The following is a 21,612-nucleotide window of genomic DNA, read 5'->3' as shown; positions in this document are numbered from 1 at the left end:
CAAAAGGTTCTTTAGAGAGAAACGCCAATCAAGGGAGAAGGGAGGAAGCGGAATTGGACAAGGGGCGCTGCATCAGACTGAGGTGCAGATCTGACAGAGTCTCTGTAAGCCCAATGGGGAGCTCTGGGGGAGAGAATGCCCTTTGGAGGAGCCCTGCGTTGAACGGAAATAACTAGGACTTTTCCCTCTGCCTTGCTTAGTCCTTGGCTGAAGGTCATCCAGGAGTGTGCCAAGTCCTGGCTTCCACCACCTTGCTCAAGTCCCAGTGGCTGGGGGCCAACTGAGGTAGTATGACTTTGGCTTGAAAGCCTAAATGGACCCTGAAGTCACCAGCTGGAGGCAGATAATCACATCCCTCATAGCTGGGGGGGCTAGTCCTCTCTTGGAGGGATAGCTGCAAGTCAAGATCTGTACTGCCTTTCCTATATAAACTGTATCTTGGGATCATTAATAAATGACAAGAGGAAATTTCTCTTTATAGAAGAATTCAAGCTAGGAAGAATCATAGAATTGGAATATTGTAATTTTTGCAATCTCTAATAGAATAACAAATTTAGACAATGGTTATCAATGGCTGTTAACATCACACACAAAAAAGACCGCCGGGGGGCCAGCCCGGTGGCGTAAGCGGTTAAGTGTGCGCGCTCCGCTGCGGCAGCCCGGAGTTTGCTGGTTTGGATCCCGGGCGCACACCGACGCACCGCTTGGCAAGCCATGCTGTGGCGGCGTCCCATATAAAGTGGAGGAAGATGAGGCACAGATGTTAGCCCACGACCAGTCTTCCTCAGCAAAAAAAGAGGAGGATTGGCAGATGTTAGCCCAGGGCTGATCTTCCTCAAAAAAAAAAAAAAAGACCGCCAGAAATTATATTTCTTGATGGAGTACACAAACTGCCTATGAAGTGGTCTTACCAAAAAGTCAAGTTTGAATCTAAGTCTCTAGATTATTAATTTACCAGAAATACAGGGGACAGAGGTGCGTGTTAAATGACAACACAGGAAGGTAGCTAGCAAAATTCAGATTGAGAGCTCTGTAAGACAAATGCGTAATTGCAAGGAAAAAAATATACCAAGAAGGAATCAGTAGAATAAAAGGGACTTTAGAGATGTATCAACCAATTGCAATGTATGAACCTTATTTAGATCCTGCTTCTAATAAACATTAATAGAATTGTGAGACCATCAGAGAAATTTGATCACTAACTAGGTATGTGGTGACATTAAGGAATTAAATGTTAGCTTTAGTTGTGATATAAAAGAGTCCTAAGAGATACACACTGAAATATTTACTGATGAGATGAAATAGAGTGACTGGGATTTGCTTCACAATAATCTGTGGAGGGGGGAGAGGGTGTGGTACAGATGAAACAGTATTGGCTGTGAGCTGATAATTATTGAAGACAGCTGATGAGTGCCTGGGGCTTTTTGTTACACTGTTTCCCCTTTTAGACATATTTAAGTTCTCCGTAATGAAAAGTTTAAAAATGTATATTTGATATGGAGCAAATAAAAATGCCAATTTAAAAGGTATTTTTGTTTCAGTATAAAGTAAAACTTTTTCTTAGATATTATGTGATGCAAGAATTACACAGATGGACGTGAACGTATCAGCTTAACAAGCAACAACTGGCAAAAAGCTGGATTAAAGGCAAAAAGCTGGATTAAAGGATGTGGCTTTGATATACAGCCACAGTGGGTTTCCTGATACTTCACCCTGAGTTAGGGAGAGTTATTCACTGAATCACTGGTACAACTGGACATCTGCAAGCCCCCCACTCAGATGTAGGCTTACCTCAAAAATAAGAGCAAACCAGAATGTTCCCTCTCTATGAACAGACACATCCTCAGAGAAAACCCAGAAGGGTCTGAACTGAGCATGCTTAATTCATTCTCTCCAACTCATTTATTAATCAGTGGGACACAGACGCCCGGGATGTATCTCTAGTGGTAGAAGTTCCTTCACAGAAACTTGAGCTCAGGGGATTGGAGGTTTCCCCTAATAGAAGTCACAGGGATTTTTTGGTATCTAATACTTGTAAACTTGATGTGTAGTTTAGCTTTCTATTTGTGATTTGGGAGAGGGGAGAATTTACCAAAAGTCTTCCCTTTGCAAATGACCATAGGAACTGTGGAATCTTCCCACCTTCATACTGTTTGTGAGCTAAAAAAGGACCTTAGACATTCAGATACTAGAGTTGTGTTAATATATACATTTTTCTTAACCAAGGAAAAATAATTTTGATGTTCAAGTAGATCTAATGAAAGAATCAGTGACATCAATGTCTATGGCTCCTGAGAATGCTTTGAAGTTCCCTTCACTTTCTCTTCAAGTCTCTATCTACATATTTCTCTAATTTTCTTCAAGCAGTTCTGGCATACAAGAGAAGTAAAAATATATTTTAAGTGAAAAATTTGTTATTTTCCAGTGTTATCTGTTTCTGGTATTGTAGTATTTTTCAACTTTATTTTATTGTAAAAAAGATATACTACTTTAGTTGCATCATATATTAGAAAGTTCTTGTGGATTAGATGGGTAGTTAGTTAACCACAGGGATTTTCTGTATTGCCATAACAATGTTCTATTTTTATTTTTCCAGTGCTTTTTGGTTATGTAGATATTGAATACAGGAAGGTTTATATTCAGGTTTATGGGCTATGCTTTTTATTATGTCCTCTAAGGTTATATTTGAATCTGTAGCACCTTTGACTTAACTGAAATAAATTCACATGAATAAGAACTATTAAATAAGCACTTAGGTGATGGACCTAGGAATTACTGGTGAAAATATTTTATTTTATACAAATCTTTGTGAAGCTTTGCTGTACTTTCAGCTTACGGTTGACAAGAATGAGAGTACTTTCTCTGAGATGTTCAAAGGGAAGATGTTTAAAGGGAATGATTTCTATAAATGGAAATGAGTATAAATGAGAATTCTCAATGGTTTCAAGATCTGGACCCTGTAGCATTACTTATTAAATTAGTAGACTGAGCTCTTCAAGGGGAAGAAGTATCTCGTTGATCTTGACTTTCAGAACCAAGCATATATATATATATATATATATATATATAAGTTAATGCTTAATATATAGTTAGTGCTGAATAAATATTTCTTGAATGAATGAATGAATCATCAACTCTCACAATAAATTTAGTTCTCATAATTAGGGGAGGAGAGGATGGAACATTTTAGAAGCTCTGCTATAGGTGTTCATTAAACCATGCTTCACCTCGTTAACCTTTTTTTCATGTGTATAGTTTTTGCTTAGTCATTCAATTATATAGTCTCAACAAGTATTTTTAAAGACTTGGTTTGGAGTTAAGAAAACTTAAAGGATATGCATAAGAATGGGACAGGAACATGAAAAAAAAACATGGACCAGGAGTTTATTTTTGTGTGTGGTGGGATTCTGGGTTTTAAATTTTTAGAATTTCTATTTTTGTTGTGACAATATATTGATACATTAGTGATAAAAGGAAAAAGCGAGGTTACATTAATACTATTAATGAAGCTAAATTTTACAGAGCCCTTGCAACACTTAAATGTTTGTTTATCTGTTCCTTTATTCATTGAAAAAGCATTTCTTTAGTGCTTTAAACCTGCCAGAGATAAATCAGAGATTGGACTAGAAAGTGCTGTATTATAAAGATCAATAAATATGGCAGTTACTATATTTCATTGATTCTAAAAAGCCTATTTTTACGTCTCTAAAATCTGGATACATCAGGTAATTGATGGTGTCTTTTGGTTATAACTGGCAGCATTTTTTCCTTAATAGTACATAAAATAATAGAATGTCTTGCAATTGATGATGTCTTAGATTCGGTGAAATACAGTACATTTCTAAACAATCACTGAATTTTAGGATCTTGAGGCAAGAACCACATGTAATTGATCTTGGCATTTCCCTAACACCTAGCATGAAATCTCATTAAATACATTTTGTGCTAATCAGTAAAAAAAGCATTTCTCCTAAAACCTTATCTTTAGACTTGAATCTTTGGATTCTGTTAATTTCAAGTGTTTAAAAAAATTGTATGTATATAATTTTATGGTTATACAGCCACTGTTCTTCCATTGAATAGCTTAAACCTTATTGACATTTTAGTTACTCCTTTTTTATAGTTCATTACTTCTTTTAAGCAATTATAATGTGTCTTACTATTAGGAATTCTTGGGTTGAATTTTCATTTCTGATTTGAAGATGGCTACAGTGTGTGCTTGACTGCTTAGAATAAACTGATTTAGTTTAGGATAAACTGATAGAGTGCAGCTAGTTTTCATTTATCCACCCTAGTAGAGTGGATAATTGTAATTCGTGAATGATCTCCCAATCCTTTATTATTTTATGAGAGGGACTAACATGTAGCAAAGTTCTACTGATTTGCGTTTTAAAGCTTCATGTTTCCTCTTTAGAGGAGGTAATAATAAATACTGAAATGGCAAAAAAAAAAAAAAAAGGGCAGCAATAGAAGATATGAGAGAATTGAAAGGCATGAATAATCCACCAACTGGGTAATTGACCTCTGAGCAATAAAAAATTGGCTGTGATTTCATGCATTACTATTGAGCATTGTTTAGATTTAACTTTTGGTCACTGCTGATTGAATTAAAGTTTGAGGTGAAATGCTCTATATCTCATTTCTAAACTCAACCGTTCAATCATCTCTCATTGTGAACTCATGAGATTCAGACATGATAAAACAATAATGAGAAGTTAAAAATCAGGGTTAGAAAAAAGTATGTGTTTTAAACCTGCAGTCTTCTAAAAGGGAGAAAAGCAATTATAAGAGTTTCAAAAATCAATAGAAATTGATGTTTTATACCAAAGAAAACTTAAGACCTTGAGTCCTGCCCTCCCCACCATCACTATACAAATAAAAAGAAATCAATAGGCCTAGAAACATAGCTATTAAAGATTTATGCCTAGCAACTACTTTTGGTACTCAAGGCATTGTTTTGTATTCTGATTCAGAAAACATATGTAATTAAGCATAAGAAATTATATTTTTAATTTAGAAATGATTGTTTCCTTTTTAATTTCCAGATCTTTTATATATTTAATTTTGAAAAAAGAATAAATGTTAGACATGGATTTTAAATAACTCTGTGATTTCTAGCTTGTTACCTAAGAAGTTTTAAAGGTCCTTTCTGTTAAAAAGTTACGTAGTTCTATATTAAAAAATTGTTAGCAGACTTTGTCAGACTGTATTTGACCAGTGTCTCATCTCCTGGATAATCTCTTAGCTCCTACAGGAGGAGATGTAATCAAAGGGTTTTGAAGTGAGTACTGAGTATGGGGATTGTCAGAGCCAGTGAAGACCACACTTACATACATATGAGACTTTGAAACCGAGCATGAGAAATGTGAACTTGAAGTTTAGTTTGGAGTGTTAGAGAAAGTATTACATGACTGAAGTAGTGGGATTTTATGGGTCTCGTATAAGGGTAAACTTAGTTAGAACAGATCCTCTCAGGAACAAAGTAATTTTTGTGTCCTAGTGTATCAGTTCTCTACTTTTCCCCAGTGATACATGTATGGCTAACACTGTTTACGTTAATGAAGACATTCAAGGCATACCCAGATTTTGTGAAACCCACTAACAATCTTGCAAGGAAGTACAAGTCTTCTAAATGCCGCAGCTGCTGGTGGACTATCGTTATTAATAGCTGTAAATATAAGTGGCTGGTTATATGTGGTTCATAGCTGGCTGTCTGTAATACCACTTACTTCTCTTCTATTCAAATAAAGCAAACCTTGAATTCAAGTGAATGCAAGTGATATTATGCGAACTTTGAATGGATTTTGATTCATTAAAGAATCATTTACAGACTTGTGTACTACATTATTAATAACTAATTACCTGTCATGCTTACCGTGTGATTGCTGTACATCACTGTGCTGGGACGCTGCTTGAGAACAGTGCTTTCTTGATTTTATTATAATGCGGTCACTGTGGGGATGACTCCTGTACCACAGATTATTTTCTTGATAATGTTTGTGTCACGGATGTCTTCTACACTACAAAATGTAGATGCTTGTTCCTTTACATATAGTGAGTGGGAGGAGAGAGAAGCTATAACTGAGTTCATCGCAGCTCTTTTTTCGTGCTGTGAAACAAACTTGCTTTTACCTCTTTGCATTTCAAGCATTTTCACTAAAAAATGCACAAAATAAAAACCCTCAAAAAAAACCCCAAACCTTCCAAACCAAGAATACAGTATACATGGAAAGACCAAAGAGCCAAGAGGAGCAAAGGAGAGATCTTGGCTTTAAATAGTAGAATTAAAATATCTTTACAGAGAGAATAATAGGAATAATGAACTTCTCTAAGGACATGATTCCTTGGTTCCACTCCTGGAATATCACTTCCCGTCAGTGAAGCTGGTCCTCAGCTCGGTTTTGTGTCACTTAAGACAGGGTTTAATCATGTCATTTTAAAGCAAGGAAAGACTTTAAAGACCATTTATAGATCTCCCTCATTCTTAACATTTCTAGCAGTTTATTCATTGTAACTCTGTGAGTGGCCTTATTTATCTTTGGATCCTAGGCACAAAACCTAGAAAGTATTCCATAAATTCGCTTAAGAAATTAATCTGCATTAATATTAGTAAGACAAAATACTATTAATAAGGTCTGATAGTTCTTAGTAACCTTAGCACTTAAATGTCAGCAGTGATTTTTTTTCTTGACCTTTTTTCCCTAACCAGATTTGCATCTGCTGGTGATGATGGAATTGTAGTTGTGTGGAATGCTCAGGTGTGTATTGATTCCATGTGGATTGTGTAATAAAGACATGACTGTATAGTTGAGTATGCACTTGTAAGCATTATCTGGGGGTGTTCTTGCATATCAGTAGACTGAGACTAATACTTGAGAAGGGCTGCTTAGGACAAATCTAATTAAAGTGGGGACCAATACTTCATAATAGATAAATTAATAGAGAATATTAATATAGAGAGAAATGTATAATATATATTATATTTAGAGAAATATAATAGAGAAATTTTTTAATTAAGATTGTTTCCTGAGAAACAAATGCAAACTATGAAAATTTTGAATCATATTGAACAAAATTTAAGTTATCAGCAACTATGCACTGATTCTGAAAATGAAATCAAATGTTTTTTGTGGGAGACACAATTTTTCTTTCAAAATTGTATGATAGCATGTTTGACAATGCTTCTTCTCATGTTTGACTTGAGTAGTAATATAATAAAAGGCTTATTTTTTCAAAAACATTTAAGGCTTCACCAAATTTCTCCAGAGCCTCTCTTCCTAATCCTTTGATACTCCAACTATTCTCTTGTGAAGCATTTATCTTCTCACCCTTATTTGTATTGTTACTGGTCTGACTCTGTCCCAGCCTCTTTCAATGGCTCTGTGAGTAAAGCAGTTCTTTAACATGACGTTCTCCATGTTTATGAAATCCTGCAACCTTGGAAAGATTTGCAATTTACATTATATTTACATTATACTTTTGTGTGTTTGCTCCTTGGGAAATCAGTGAGAGACTGATGGATGGATGTTGGACGGGTGGGAATAGCTGTTGGTGTTAGAGAGTGGAGCCTGACTTTCTGAGCGGTTGATGTGTCATTGGAGAGAGAGAGAGATGTGTTTTGCTGTTGTTATGCTGACGTGTATTTCCTTCCTCAACTTTATAACTGTGGAGACTTAGATAACAAATACTTGGATAATGAGGACTCCCTACTTTTTTCCTATAGATTAAATTATTGATATTTTTATGCTTGATTTACACAGTTATATTCTTAAAACTATATGGAAAGAATAACTTTAAATTTCTTATAAAGATTTGCTAAAATTTAGTATTTTCTATTAGAAAATATTTAAAATTGTGGCTCTCTTTCATCGCCTGTTTAGATTGTATTTGATTGCTTAAAGTTGAATTATAAGCTCTAAGTAATTTCAAATGAGATGTATTTTCTACATGGTGGTTCTTCTTAATGTTGTCATTTGATTAAGTTGTGAAATATGAGCCTGTTAACATTGTTATTGGTATTTCAGACAGGAGAAAAACTTCTGGAACTCAATGGACACGCTCAAAAGATAACAGCTATTATTACGTTTCCTTCCTTGGAAGCTTGTGAAGAAAAAAATCAACTGATCTTGACAGCCTCTGCTGATAAAACAGTTATCATATCCTTAAATCTGGGAGATGGTGAGATGGCCGTAGTGACCCAAGGGACCAGTACATGCATTATTAGTCTCTAGCCTCTTGGGGCCTGTCTGTACATTCCTGTTTTAGCAAAAATGATTTTGCTCTAGACTTCATAAGATACTTCTTAAAAGTATTAGGCATCTGAAAAGTATAGACTAGAAATAGCAGGTTAAGGCTTCTTATTGATGGAAACCCCATAATGAAAGCTGTTCTTTCCAGAGTTACTATTATATCAAGTTACATAAAATGGAGGAAATGGGGGAATGTGGGCTTAAAAATTGTTACCTCAGTTTGCTTTTCAATTTAGAGGCGCAAAGATGGGTTGGACTGGAGAATAACGTACAGTTTTTTCGGTTCGTTGTACAGCAATAGAAACTTAATGGCTCCAACCCGTAAGAACCTTCTGAGCATCCAGGTCTGGCAGAATTACCATCTGCTCAGTGTTTAATATTAATATTTAGTATTTAAAAACAATTTTTAAAAAGTAAATTACCTTTTTTCTCCTCATACTTTTAGGTAAAAATTTAAGATGTAACAGCAGTAGAAAGTTTTATGAAGTGATTATGTGTGCCACGCTTTGTTCTATTTTACATACATTAACCCATTTAATCCTTACAAGAAGTATTTTTATTATTCTCATTTACAGATAAGAAAGGAAAGGTGCAGAGAGGCTAAGTAACTTGCCCAAGGTCATGCAGCCAGTAGAGGGCAGAAGGCAAGCAGTCTGACTGCAGTCAGAGCTTTGTAATCTTTCATTACTGTTATTTTTAGGGGTATCATAGATTAGCTTTAAAAAGTTTATGCTTATCTGAGAATTCTGTTTATTTATTTATTTTTTTGAGGGAGATTAGCCCTGAGCTAACATCTGTTGCTAATCCACTGGCCCAGTGGCATAGCGGTTAAGTTCGCAAGCCCCATTTCAGCGATCTGGGGTTCACGGGTTCGGATCCTGGGCCTGGACCGATGCACCGCTTGTCAAGCCATGCTATGGCATGTGTCCCATATAAAGTAGAGGAAGATGGGCATGGATGTTAGCCCAGGACCAATCTTCCTCAGCAAAAAGAGGAGGATTGGCAACAGATGTTAGCTCAGGGCTAATCTTCTTCACACACACAAAAAAAAGGTTTTGAGAATTCTGTTTAAATAGCTTCAAGCATTAGTGAAGTTTTGGAGTAAGCCCAAAAGGTAGGTATTTCTTCAGTTTCCACAGAACCGAGACATAATTCATGGACACACTTGAAATGAGCTCATCGGCTGACATAATTTCTAGACAGATTGCCAATAGGTGAAAAAATTTCAAGAAAAGGTTAAATAGGGATGGACTATATTTTTTGGTGATTACAGTGTTGCATCACAAGGGCATAAAATTCACTCATGTTTAGGTCAGGGTAGCTTTATTACTACTGCTCTACTAAGGCAAACATTTTATGGATGAAAGCTCTTTTTTGTTTGTTTTCAGTATAATCTCTGCAAAAATAGAATTTAAAAGATTTTCTTTTTATTAGACCATTTCTAAGGTACTATAATATTTAGAGGGAATTATTAAAATTACTCTTATAGTACATAGTTGGGTAGCTGGAACAGTATCAGTGTAAACTTTACCTGTAAATGATAGCATGGAGTCATCTCCTTTGCTGAATGACTTTTCTTGTTAAAATTAATTCCAGGCTGCTTTGTTGACATTTCCTTTTCTCAAATGAATTCTAAATTTACTCTGCTTGGGCTTTCACTGTTAACTAACTTCATTAATTAAATGCTGAGGGTACCTTTTTTATTTTTGTCAAGTGGTAGTCTTAAGAGTCCATATATGCATACATATATATTTATATATATTTATATATTTGTATGTAAATGTGTTCTCAGACATGATGTAAAAATATATATCTTACCATAGGAAATGGTGTGAAAATCTTTATGCTCCTTAAGCCAAACTAATCTTGGACGTTTTATGAGAGGTCCTCTACTTATTTTAAATAAACAGTAGTAAATCATGTCATGCACGTTGAGGGAGCTTTCGGTAAATATTAATTAATAGACATGATAGTTCTTAGTATAAATATTTTATGTTCAATGTTTATTAGATTATGGTGGACTATTTTGGAGAATAAACCTTAAACTTTAAACAATTGCAATGTTTATTGTCTATAAAGATTCAGTATTTCAGACCATTCATTCTGTTGGCATTTTCAAGTAGTTTGATAGTAAAATTTACCTCAAACTTATTTTAGATTGTAAGCCTGCTATGCTAACTTGAAGATGCACTGTATGAATTAATTTTTGTAGTAGTATAAACACTAAATATTTTATGCTTTATTTAAAGATTTTCTACCTAAATGTGTAACATTGGTGATTTAATTATTAGAAGAGTTATCTCATAATTTAGATTTTAAAATTTTGTTTAGAAATTATTTCTTAACATAAATTTAGGTATGGGATTGTGATACTGGCAGACAAGTTCAGAAAGTGTCATGCTTCCAATCTACTGTAAAGGTAAAATCCTAAGCAGTTATTTTATGGTAATAAGCTTTTTGTCTCAGAAAAAATTGTTTAATAAGTCAGATGAAATTACTTTTGTCAGTTTTAAAAATTATTTCTTCCACATATACCTACAGTCATTTGATTCTTCTAAGACTAGATTTTTGGGAGCATATATATTAAATGCTAGAATGTTTGAATTTGAAATTAGAGCAAAGGGTGACTCTATAGCAGGATAAGGAAAAAGGTAGTACCTAGTGTGTTGTTAGTAGGTAATTCTAGGAAGAGTTATTACTTGCAGAATGATTATAGCAGTAGCTAGTCTGTTTTCTTCATACTTTGAACTAAAAATATGGAGTTATTTGTCTCTCAACCTCTGCCTTCTATAAGATCATAAAGATAAGATGTCAATTACTTAGTTCTAAAAAAATCTTATATGGCTAATTGGCTACTACTATTAGGTTCATTCATTTTACAAACAAATAATAATTGGGGCTTATTACGTGATAGGAACTCTGCTACATGTTGGAGAAACAAACATAGATAAGACTTGGTTACTTTGATTTCTACAGAAGAAATTACCTTAAATGTTCTCAGAAAGTGCCACTGGTTTTCAATAATGTTGGCAAGTTTGGGGAAAGATACTAGTAAAATGAGATAATACTTCCTCATTTGCTTTAAAGGTAACTATCTCTATATTGGAACTAACACTTTGTGTGTTTTTTTTTTTTTTTTGGTGAGGAGATTAGCCCTGAGCTAACATCCCATGCCAATCCTCCTCTTTTTGCTGAGGAAAATTGGCCCTGGGCTAACATCTGTGCCCATCTTCCTCTACTTCATATGGGACGCCACCACAGCATGGCTTGACAAGCGGTGGGTTGGTGTGTGCCCGGGATCCAAACCCGGGAACCCCGAGCCCCCGAACCGGAGTGTGCGACTTAACCACGACACCACTGGTCTGGCACCAAACGCTTTTTTTTTTTAGTGTAAAAAAGAATTGCTATGTGCCAGTAGTCAAGGTATTTCCTTTTTTTCCTAAAAGGCAGCGTCTCTGGTAGCCATCTCATGCTACTATGCTCTTCTAATTATCAACTTAGTAAAGTTTGTGGGGAAGAAAGTAGCATTTAGTCTGTGCTTGTATCCAATTTAACAATGGACTGTCTTTGAAGAAGTCATTAAAGCATTGACTTGATCAAAATCTCTATGCTTTATGTGATCTGAAAAGATGCCACTTTTAAGTTCATTAAAAATTACTCTTGCTATCTGACTGAGGTCATTAGGTTTCAGATGAAAATGCGTGAATTGAAGGAACAGGGAAGGAGAAAAAATTTAATATATTTGAGGGAAATTCCTTTGACGGACTGTTTCTAGGAACTGATCAATAAAAAGTGTCTTATTCCAATACTATTATTTATTTTTTGAACTAGTAAAGTTTTTATAAGGGTTGGTATTAGCAAGGAGATGGTGAAATTAGCATTTTTGTTGCTGTTGAGAGTATAAATTGATAGGATCTTCCTGGAAGGCAGTTTGGCATTATGAATGAATCTAAAAAAATTATTACATGAATTGACCCAGTGATTCTACTTCTAGAAAACTCTTTAAAGGAAATAATCAAAAACTTGGGCAGAGATTTATCAATAGAAGTGTATATTACAAATATATTTTATAAATGGATGATTGGCAGTATCTTAAATGTCTTATAGGAAAATAGTTAAATTATGTAGATGTATATGCTAAAAATGGTATTTCAGAAGAATACGTAAAGAATTTGGGAATTGCTACTGATAAGATGTCAAGTAACAAAAGCAGTATATTATCCTCAGCAAAATACTAGCAAACCAAATCTAATATAAAAAAGGGTTATACACCATGACCAAGTGAGATTTATCCCAGGAATATGAGTTTAGTGTAACATTTGAAAAATCGATCAATGTAATACATCAAAGTAAGAATAAAGGACAAAAGAAGTATGATTATCTCAGTAGATGCAGAGAAGGCATTTACAGACTTCAACACCGTCTCATGATAAAAATACTCAACAAACTAGGAATAGATGAGAAGTTCCTCAACCTAAAAAAGCACATCTATGAAAACCCACAGCTAGTGTCATACTGATGGTTTAAGACTGACTGAATACTTTTCCCTGAGATAAGGAACAAGACAAGGCTGTCTGCGTTTGGCACTTCTAGTCAACGTTGTGCTGGAGGTTCTGACCCAGGGCAGTTAGGCAATAAAAAAGAAATAAAAGGCATCCACATTGGAAGGAAGAAATAAAACTGTCTCTGTTTACAAGTGACATGATCTTCTTTATAGAAAATCCTAAATCCATAACAAAACGATTAGAACTAATAAAGGGACCTAGCAAGGTTTCAGGATACAATGTCAGTATACAAAAATTAATTGTATTTCTATACGCTAGCAGTGAACATTCCAAAAATGAAATTAAGAAAACTATTAATTTACAATAACACCCAAGAGAGTAGAATACTTAGAAATAAATTAAAGAAGAAATATGAGACTTGTATACCAAAAACTACGAAACATTGTTGAAAGAAACTAAAGAAAATCTAAGTAAATGGAAAGACACCTGATGTTCATGGATCAGATTACATATTGCTGAGATTGCAGCACTACCCGAAGTGTTCTGCACGCGGCCGTAGCCACTGCCAAAGCCCAGCAGGCTTTCTTTTTGGTAGAAATTGACCAACTGATCCTAAAATTCATGTGGAATTGCAAGGGGCCCCAGAACCGCTAAAACAATCTTGAAAAGAAAGAGCAAAGTTGCAAGATTCAAACTTCCCAATTTCAAAATTTACTACAAAGCTATAGTAATCCAGGCAGTGTGGTACTGGCATAAGGATAGACATAGAAATCAATGGAATACAATTGAGAATCCAGGGCAGGACCCGTGGCTGAGCGGTTAAGTGCATGCTCCGCTGCTGGTGGCCTGGGTTCGGATCCCGGGCACGCACCGACGCACCACTTCTCCGGCCATGCTGTGGCGGTGTCCCACATAAAGTGGAGGAAGATGGGCACAGATGTTAGCTCAGGGCCAGTCTTCCTCAGCAAAAAGAGGAGGATTGGCATGGATGTTAGCTCAGGGCTGATCTTCCTCACAAAATAAAAAATAAATAAAATTAAAAAATTAAAAAAAAAGAATTGAGAATCCAGAAATAAAACCTCACATATATGGTCAACTGATTTTTGACAGGAGTGCCAAGACTCTTCAATAAGAGAAAGCATAACCTCTTCAACAAGTAACGTGGGTCAACTGGGTATCTGTATACAAAAATAATGAAATTGGATCCCTACCTCATGCCATATCCAAAAATTGACTCAAAATGGATCAAAGAGCAAAATGTAAGAAAAGAGATAAAACTGTAAAACTCTTAAAAGAAATATAAGAGTAAGTCTTTGTGACCTTGGGTTAGGTATTCTAGATATGACACCAAAAGCACAACAAAAGAAAAAAAATGATAAATTAGACTTCATCAAAGTGAAAAGCTTTTATGCTTCAAAGGACACCATCAAGAAAGTGGAAAGACAACCCAGAATGGGAGAAAATATCTGCAAATCATTGATGAGAAATTTGTATTCTGAACATATAAAGAACTTAAAACTCAACAATAAAAAGACAAATAACCCAATTAAAAATAGACAAAGAATTTGAAAGACATTTCTCCAAAGAAGATACACAAATGGTCAATAAGCACATGAAAAGAAGCACATCATTAGTCACTAGAGAAATGCAAGTCAAAACCATAATGCAATACTATGTCACATACACTAGATGGCTGATATCTAAAAGATAATAACATTGATAAGGATGTGGAGAAATTGGAACCTCCATACATTGCTGGTGGGATTATAAAATGGTACAGCCACCTTGGAAAATAGTTTGATAGTTCATTAAAATGTTAAACAGTTATCATTTGAACCAGTGATCTCACTCCTAGGTATTTCCAAGAGAAATGAAAAATGTCTCTCCACGCAAAAATATGTATCTGGGTATTCACAGCAGCATTATTCATAAAAACACCAAAGTAGAAACAACCTAAATGTCCATCAGTTGATGAATGAACAAAATGTGGTATATCCATGCAGTGGAGTATTATTTGGTAATAGAAAGGAATAACGTACTGGTATTAAAAATTCAGAGGTTAGACAGGGTAGGACTTCTTGAAATATAAACTGCATTGATTGTTTTCAACCCTTTTTATTCCAGCAGTTTTAAAAGTAACCCCTCCCTCAGCCCAGGCAAGACTACCAGAACCTTTCCCGTGTCTGCTTTATTCTTTTCTCTTGCCCGTGCCGTTGTGCTCACTCAGTCAGTGGGTGGCGAGAGCACCATTAAATGTAAGGGACTTCAGCAGACCTTGAAACGCTCACTTTCCTGAATCAAGAATTAGGAGATAGTAATTAGAAAGATACATAAAAACTAAGGCCATATTTTCAGTTTTTATTTAAAAAGCAGTTTATTTTAAGCCTTGTGTACTAGTTATCTACTACTGAGTAGCAAATTACCTCAAAACTTAATTGGTTAAAGCAATAAATTCTACCTCACTGTGTTTGTGGTCAGGAATTGAGACAGCTTAGCTGGGTGGTTCTGGCTCAGTGTCTCTCATGAGGTTGCTGTCATCTGAAGGCTTGACTGGGGTTGGAGGGTCCTAGGGGGCTCACTTGCTTGTCAAGTTAGTGCTGGTTCTTGTCCAGAGGCCTCACTTCCTTGCCATGTGGATGTATTTCTATAAAACTGCTTGTGTGTCTCTGCCCTTGAGTGAGTGATCCACGAGAAAGCAAGGAGGAAGCCACCCTGACTTTTATGATTTCATCCTGGAAGTCCCACACCATCTCTTCTGCCACATTCTGTTGTTAGAAGCTGATCACTTAGTAGAGCCCACATTCGAGGGGAGGAGAATTAAGCTCCACCCCCATGAAGGGAAGGGTATCAAAGAACTTGTAGACATATTTTAAAACCACCAAAGAATGCTCGAATTTCTAAACTGATATACGTTTCACATGAATTTTGCAGTGTTTAACTGTTCTTCAGCGACTAGATGTTTGGCTCTCTGGTGGGAATGACCTTTGTGTGTGGAACCGAAAATTAGATCTCCTCTGTAAGACTAGTCACCTTTCTGATACAGGTAAAAAAAAAATCAAGGTAACTGTGAAGTATGATCGACAGACTCTAAAAGACACAGTGAGTCTTCGAAGAGACTTTCCATGAATACAGATGTTGATATAGGGGATTTTTCTTCTTAATTCTGAATATAGCATGTAGCCATATTTCTCCAGGTTAAAGGTTGTGTAAAATATATTTTCATCCCAATTTGGAAGGAGAAGACCCCCTGTCCTTTTGGCTTTCCCTTCCCTTCTAACAGAATTTCTCAAAAGTGGTCAAGACAAACCTTTTCACATATGCTCTTGGGCCATGTTCGTAACCTGAGTTTGATGAGCACGTTGGTACCTGCAAGCAGACCTTTATGACTTAACACTAGCATTTTCCTCTTTATTGGTGGGGTCATTGGACTTTGACTAGATTGCTAAGAATGACCTCATTTTATAATTGGTTTTACTCAAAAGTTCATTCATGTGCAAACTTACTGAAAAAATTCTGTTTTCTGAGTTCTGTTGACATAAATTTTTGGTTTTAACAGAAAAAAATCAGTTTTGACTTCTCTTGATACCAAGGATCTTAAAAAATATAATTAAAATCGATTAAGAGTAAAAATGTTTAAGTATACATGAGTAAATTTAAATGACAATAACCTTGAAGTCATGTGGTACACTATTAACGATTTTTGTTTGTAAAAGGAGTCAAATGAACCCATGGACCTCCTAGAAAGAATATTATTAAGCACATTGTTGATGTCTTAAAGATAGCGAGAGCCCTGTGAATTGAATTTACAATTCATATTTGGAACTAGCTTATCTCCACAGATATTGTGAAATATCGGAAAAATCATGTGGTATCTTAGCAAAACTAAATCCATACCTTATTAGGATTTACAATTGAACCTCTCAGTTCAGCATTTGATCACTAGTAATCTTATTTGAATTTAGAATGTATTTTCATGTTTACTGTTACCATGAGTTATATCTCTTTATTTACATACTTTCCTTTTCTATTTCTTACACTAGCCTGTGGTTATCTGTGAATTTCATTCCATGAATTATTAGTAACTGTGTTTTGAAATATTGAAATCAGGGCTAAAAAGAATCTTTTGTATGTTAATGGAAATAACCACCTATTATTGCAAGTTATCTTTGAGTACCATACATGAAGTAGTCACTGTATTGCCCTGTTTATTCGTGTCTCAAGAGATAGCAGAAACCTTTGAGAGAATCTGTTGGAAAGCTTTGAAAAGGCCATAGTTTATCATTCGTGAGCTTTTTGTGATATGGGTTTTCCAAATTACAGGATGCTGAGTGGGTATGGAGCACTACAGTTAGACCCTCATCTTATGAAGCTCCTTTCATAAGCCTTGCTTGATTTATGGGCTAGCAGGGCTTTTAGGGACAGTTATTCTGTATTTGGAAATAAGCAACGAGGATCTTAGTCATATGATGCAATGGAAAGAGCCTTGGACTAGAAGACAGGGCGTCCAGGCCCTTTCCAGCAATGTGTTCTGTGATTCTGTGTAGTAAGTTGCTACTTCTGGATTGTTGAGTTTCCAGTATTTTCACTTCACAAATAATTTGATAAACTTTTTTAACAAGCTGTTTCCTGCATCTAGAATTCTCCTCTTGCTGTCCTTCCCCTTGCTCTCCTGTCTCCTCCACTTCTTTATCTCATACTCCTCCTCCCCTTTCTCCTCCTCCCCCATCACCTCCTGCTCAAACATGGGAAAATACAAAACATGCTGTTAAAACAACCCTATGAGGAGAAAAGATTTTGGCCAGAAATGCTTCCCAAATCACAAAGTGCCAGTCTTTTGATGGGTGGGAAGGTAAAGCAAATGAGTAGAATATTTTCCAAATTTGCATATGTTATACATTTTATATATAAATTACATATATTTCGTAATGGAGAAATTAACTTTAATAAACAGGTTTTTGCCAACACAGGTGGTAGTTCTGAATCTAATATATCAACTCTTTAATTCTTGCTGGCAAAAGTAATAATTATAACATATTTTAGAGAAGTAATGGTTACTCTAAAATCATTTCATGATTTAACTATAAAAAGATATTCAGAACTATATACTTAAATAAGTGAAATGTGGTCGAATGTTGAATCTGATTATTTCAGTAATATAAGGAATTTTGTAAATGTGTTCATTGATTATAAACACACTATTTGAAGGTTACTTTCTTAGCTGTTGACTGTTGGCTAATTCATTTACTGCCAGGGAGCCCGCTCAGGCTTCTTAAATCTACATGGAGGAAAACGCCCATTTTGCGTCTCGTTTGAGCTAGCCATCTTATAAATGGTGATGGTGATCATCGTGAGGGATCCCTGGGAAGTAAGGTCACCGCAATAGTAAAAATGTTCAAGGAGCATATCTTACCCTTAATAAATCGGTAATGTCTTCTGGAGGTCTCACCTACTTTTCACAAAATCATTTTGCACATGTAAGGGAGCAAGGAAGTGTGATGTAGCAAGTGGTGTGACTTACCCCTTAGGGAAATGACTGACATAAAACTGAGAATGTTTGTGTTTTTGATGTAATCCATGAAGAAAATAATTTGACCTTTGTTTTATATATTTTTGAAGGGATCAGTGCTTTGATTGAAATACCTAAGAACTGTGTCGTGGCAGCAGTTGGCAAAGAACTGAGTGAGTATTATGACTCTTTTTTTCTTTTGTTTCTTCTTTTTAAAATTTTAAATTAGATTTGGGTATACATTTTGGAAAGACTGAGTTTTCTATTTAAGGGGCATCTGCCCCTGCCCCAGTCTTGGCCTCCTGGGATTGTTGAAGTGATATGGAGACCGAGACATTTTCAACACATGAGGTCCATTTTTGTACCGCACTTGGTCTAACATAGCCAGATGGGCGAGGTACCCCCACTCCTCTGATGCCAGAGAAGGCCCCTTACATTCCGCTGTCCTCCCTGTGCTGATTCATACTCTTACACTCACTTAGCAAAAATTTTAACCCATGAAACAACTATCAACATTCTGGAGACTAAAAACTTGAGTTGGGAGAGTTGGAGAAGGATTATTTTGGGAATTCACTAAGGCAGAAACTGGGGAGTTTTTGCCTTAGGAAGCTAGAATGAGACCCCTTTTCTTGGGGAGAGTTGATGCCATTTCCCTCAGAGTAGTGGGATAGCAGAGGGAGGGGGAGCAAGAGAAATTTTGTAAATGTATTAACTGACATAAACATGCTATTTGAAGGCCCGTTTCTTAGCTGCTGACTGTTGGCTGACTCGCTCACAGCGAGGGAGCCCGCAGTGAAGAAAGCCTCTTGTGCTCGCTGCCTTGTGAATGGGATGTAGGTGCCACGAAGGGGTGGAGTAAGCCTGCTTCTTAAAAGCTGCTTTTTTCTTGAAGACTTTTTCTAACGTGGCCCAGAGGGCATTTGATGTTGCTTGTGCTGCTTCTTCCAGAGACCAGCCCTGAGCTTTGCTGTGACCGTCAGTTGGCAAGTCGGTTGGCAAGTTTGCACATGGCAGTGAGACACAAGCTAATTGTTCACCCTTGATTAACTGCTATCTGCAGGCTCCACTGCTTTGCAGCCAAGTTTCTCTTTCTTCAACTGGCCTTTCCATATGTAGCCATGTCTGAGAAGTAATTTTCTAGACTCTGTGCTTTTCTTTTCTTTTCATAAAGTAGTTTATAATTTTGTGTTTAGTTTTTTCTTTTTCCTTCCTTGCAGAAATTCAGTTTTCCCATATTCTCCATTGAGCTGGAAAGACACCTAGCTTTTCTCTGCTTCTCTCCTCTCATAGCCGAAAAATCACTTTGTTTTGCTGGTTTTACTGCAACTTAGTGGTTCTCAGACTTTAGTGTACATAAGAATGACCTGAGGGGCTTGTTAAAAATGCAATTACTGGGCCTCACTCCAGAGTTTCTAATTCAGTAGGTCTGGGGTGGTGCCCGAACTTCTGCATCTCTGACAGGTTCCCGAGTAGTGCTGAGGTTGCTGGTCTGGGGGCCATACTTTGAGGACTGCTGCTCTCAGTATTTTGATCCACTTCTTTCCATCTCACTACTGTTGCCCTATTCAGGCTCTCCTCTCCTCTCTTGCCTGGTTTGTTGCAGTAGTCTCCTGACTTATCTTCCTTCCCCTACTTTAGTGCTTCTCAGATGCCTTCTCCTCCTCTAGTTTAGTTTCTCAGACACATTCTCCAGTAGATGCTAGAGGGATTGTCGGGGGAAGAGGGAGAATCCCCCTCTGCCCTTTTCCTTAAGGTTCTTATGGCTGGCCAAATAATTAACAAGACAGGTTAGCAGGAGAAAATAATACCAAGTTTAATAACATGTATACGTGGGAGAAAGCAGGGACACTGCGTTTCTCAACACAATAGCAGAAATTCTCAACTTAAATACCGTGTTCAGCCAACGACAAAGGAGGATGTTGGGGGTGGGGGGAGCCAGTTACAGGAGATTACCACTAAAGCACAGTAAACAAGAGTAAGGTTATTATGCAGATTTAAGGCCTCACCTTCCACATTGATAAGCCTCTAGAAATGAGGCCATCCCCCCCCTTCCCAAAACAGAGAGGGAGATACCTTTACAAATGGAGATTTCCCTTATATGTAAATGATTGTCTGGCAACTCCTCACAGGGCCATCCAGAGAATGTGGCCAGAGAGACAGAACTTCCGATAAGATGGGCTTGTTGGTGCCTTTCCTATTGTAACATTTATCCTACATGATCTTTGCAGCCATCATGATAGAAGATCTGTTCCAGGAAGGAGCCACCATGTCAAATTCTTTAGGCAGTTAGTGGGGGAGGTCAAATGTCCCTCAGAGAAAACAACCAAGGTAGAGAGAGAGATTCCAGGGTGGCCAAATCTTGGCCTCCCACAGGATCTATCCAAATGCAGGCTCCTCCGCTGCTTGAAAGCTTTAGCGGCTCTGCTGCCTTCAGCAGTCGTTTCTAGCCTCCCAAATTTCTGACTAGTACAAAAGTTCAAACTTCTGGAGAACAACATAGAGTTTGCCAAACTTTTATTTTGCTTAGTAGAAACATTAAAGACAAAAACAAAAAACCAAACAAGCTACCATTTACCACCCTCATTTTGTAAAAATTACTTTTTAACAACAAGGTATGAGGAACATGATTTCAGAAATAAAGAACAGGACTTTAAATTGAATACGTTTGGTTTTATACAAACCTTATGTGGCCCTTATTTTTTCCCATTTTTGCCCCTGATGAATGAATTCTGCCCTAGAGGACCGTAAGGATACCAGTAGCCTCCAGGATAAAGTCCAGGCCTTTCAACAGATCAGATCAGGCCCTGCGTTATCTTCCTCCCGCCTCCATTGAGTCCCCTATCACTCACTCGTCAACAGTGGATTGCCTGGGACCCCCCTCCCCAGGGGGTGTTTGGCAGCTCTGTGCTGTCATTTCTGCTGTCACCCTGTCTCAGGCTTGTCCTCTTACTCGTTGTCCTCTTTGATCCGGCTGATTCTGCTTCCTCTTTAAGAGCTCAGCTCCAGTATCTCTTGTCTTGAGGACGAAGCCTTGCTTGCCTAATACCACCCCTCCCAGAAGTTTTTCCTCTGTGTTCTCATAATCTCACATCTATCATTTCACTTACTACTTTAAAAAAAGACTTCTGCTTGCTTTTTGTTCTCTCCTTGCCCCTCCCCTTCAGAATGTGAGCTCCTTGGAGATTAGAACTTTCTTATTCATCTTTCTGCTAACAAATAAGAGCTTTTTATTGAATGAATGAGTGAATTCATTGAAATAGTAATAAATGCAATACTAATGCCTCAACAGCAGTTAGAATATCATCTAAAAAAAGGAAGAAATAAAAGTTGGTTTTATTCAGAAAATAAATTA

General features: G+C 36.6%; 1 protein-coding gene across 1 annotated transcript in view; it reads left to right on the top strand.

The window, feature by feature from the left end:
* WDR41 (WD repeat domain 41) overlaps positions 1 to 21,612 on the top strand; it is a 43,621-nt gene that overhangs the window by 6,801 nt on the left and 15,208 nt on the right. The window contains exons 3-7 of the mRNA XM_058566978.1: positions 6,710 to 6,758; positions 8,025 to 8,156; positions 10,606 to 10,668; positions 15,686 to 15,797; positions 18,371 to 18,433. Of these exons, the coding sequence (XP_058422961.1) occupies positions 6,710 to 6,758; positions 8,025 to 8,156; positions 10,606 to 10,668; positions 15,686 to 15,797; positions 18,371 to 18,433 (419 nt within the window). The remainder of the gene's footprint in view (positions 1 to 6,709; positions 6,759 to 8,024; positions 8,157 to 10,605; positions 10,669 to 15,685; positions 15,798 to 18,370; positions 18,434 to 21,612) is intronic.

The sequence above is a fragment of the Diceros bicornis genome, chromosome 1 (assembly GCF_020826845.1).
Source record: "Diceros bicornis minor isolate mBicDic1 chromosome 1, mDicBic1.mat.cur, whole genome shotgun sequence".
Classification (NCBI taxonomy): Eukaryota; Metazoa; Chordata; class Mammalia; order Perissodactyla; family Rhinocerotidae; genus Diceros; species Diceros bicornis.
The sequence above is the reverse complement of the archived record's forward strand: the minus strand, read 5'-3'. Positions and strand labels throughout refer to the sequence as shown.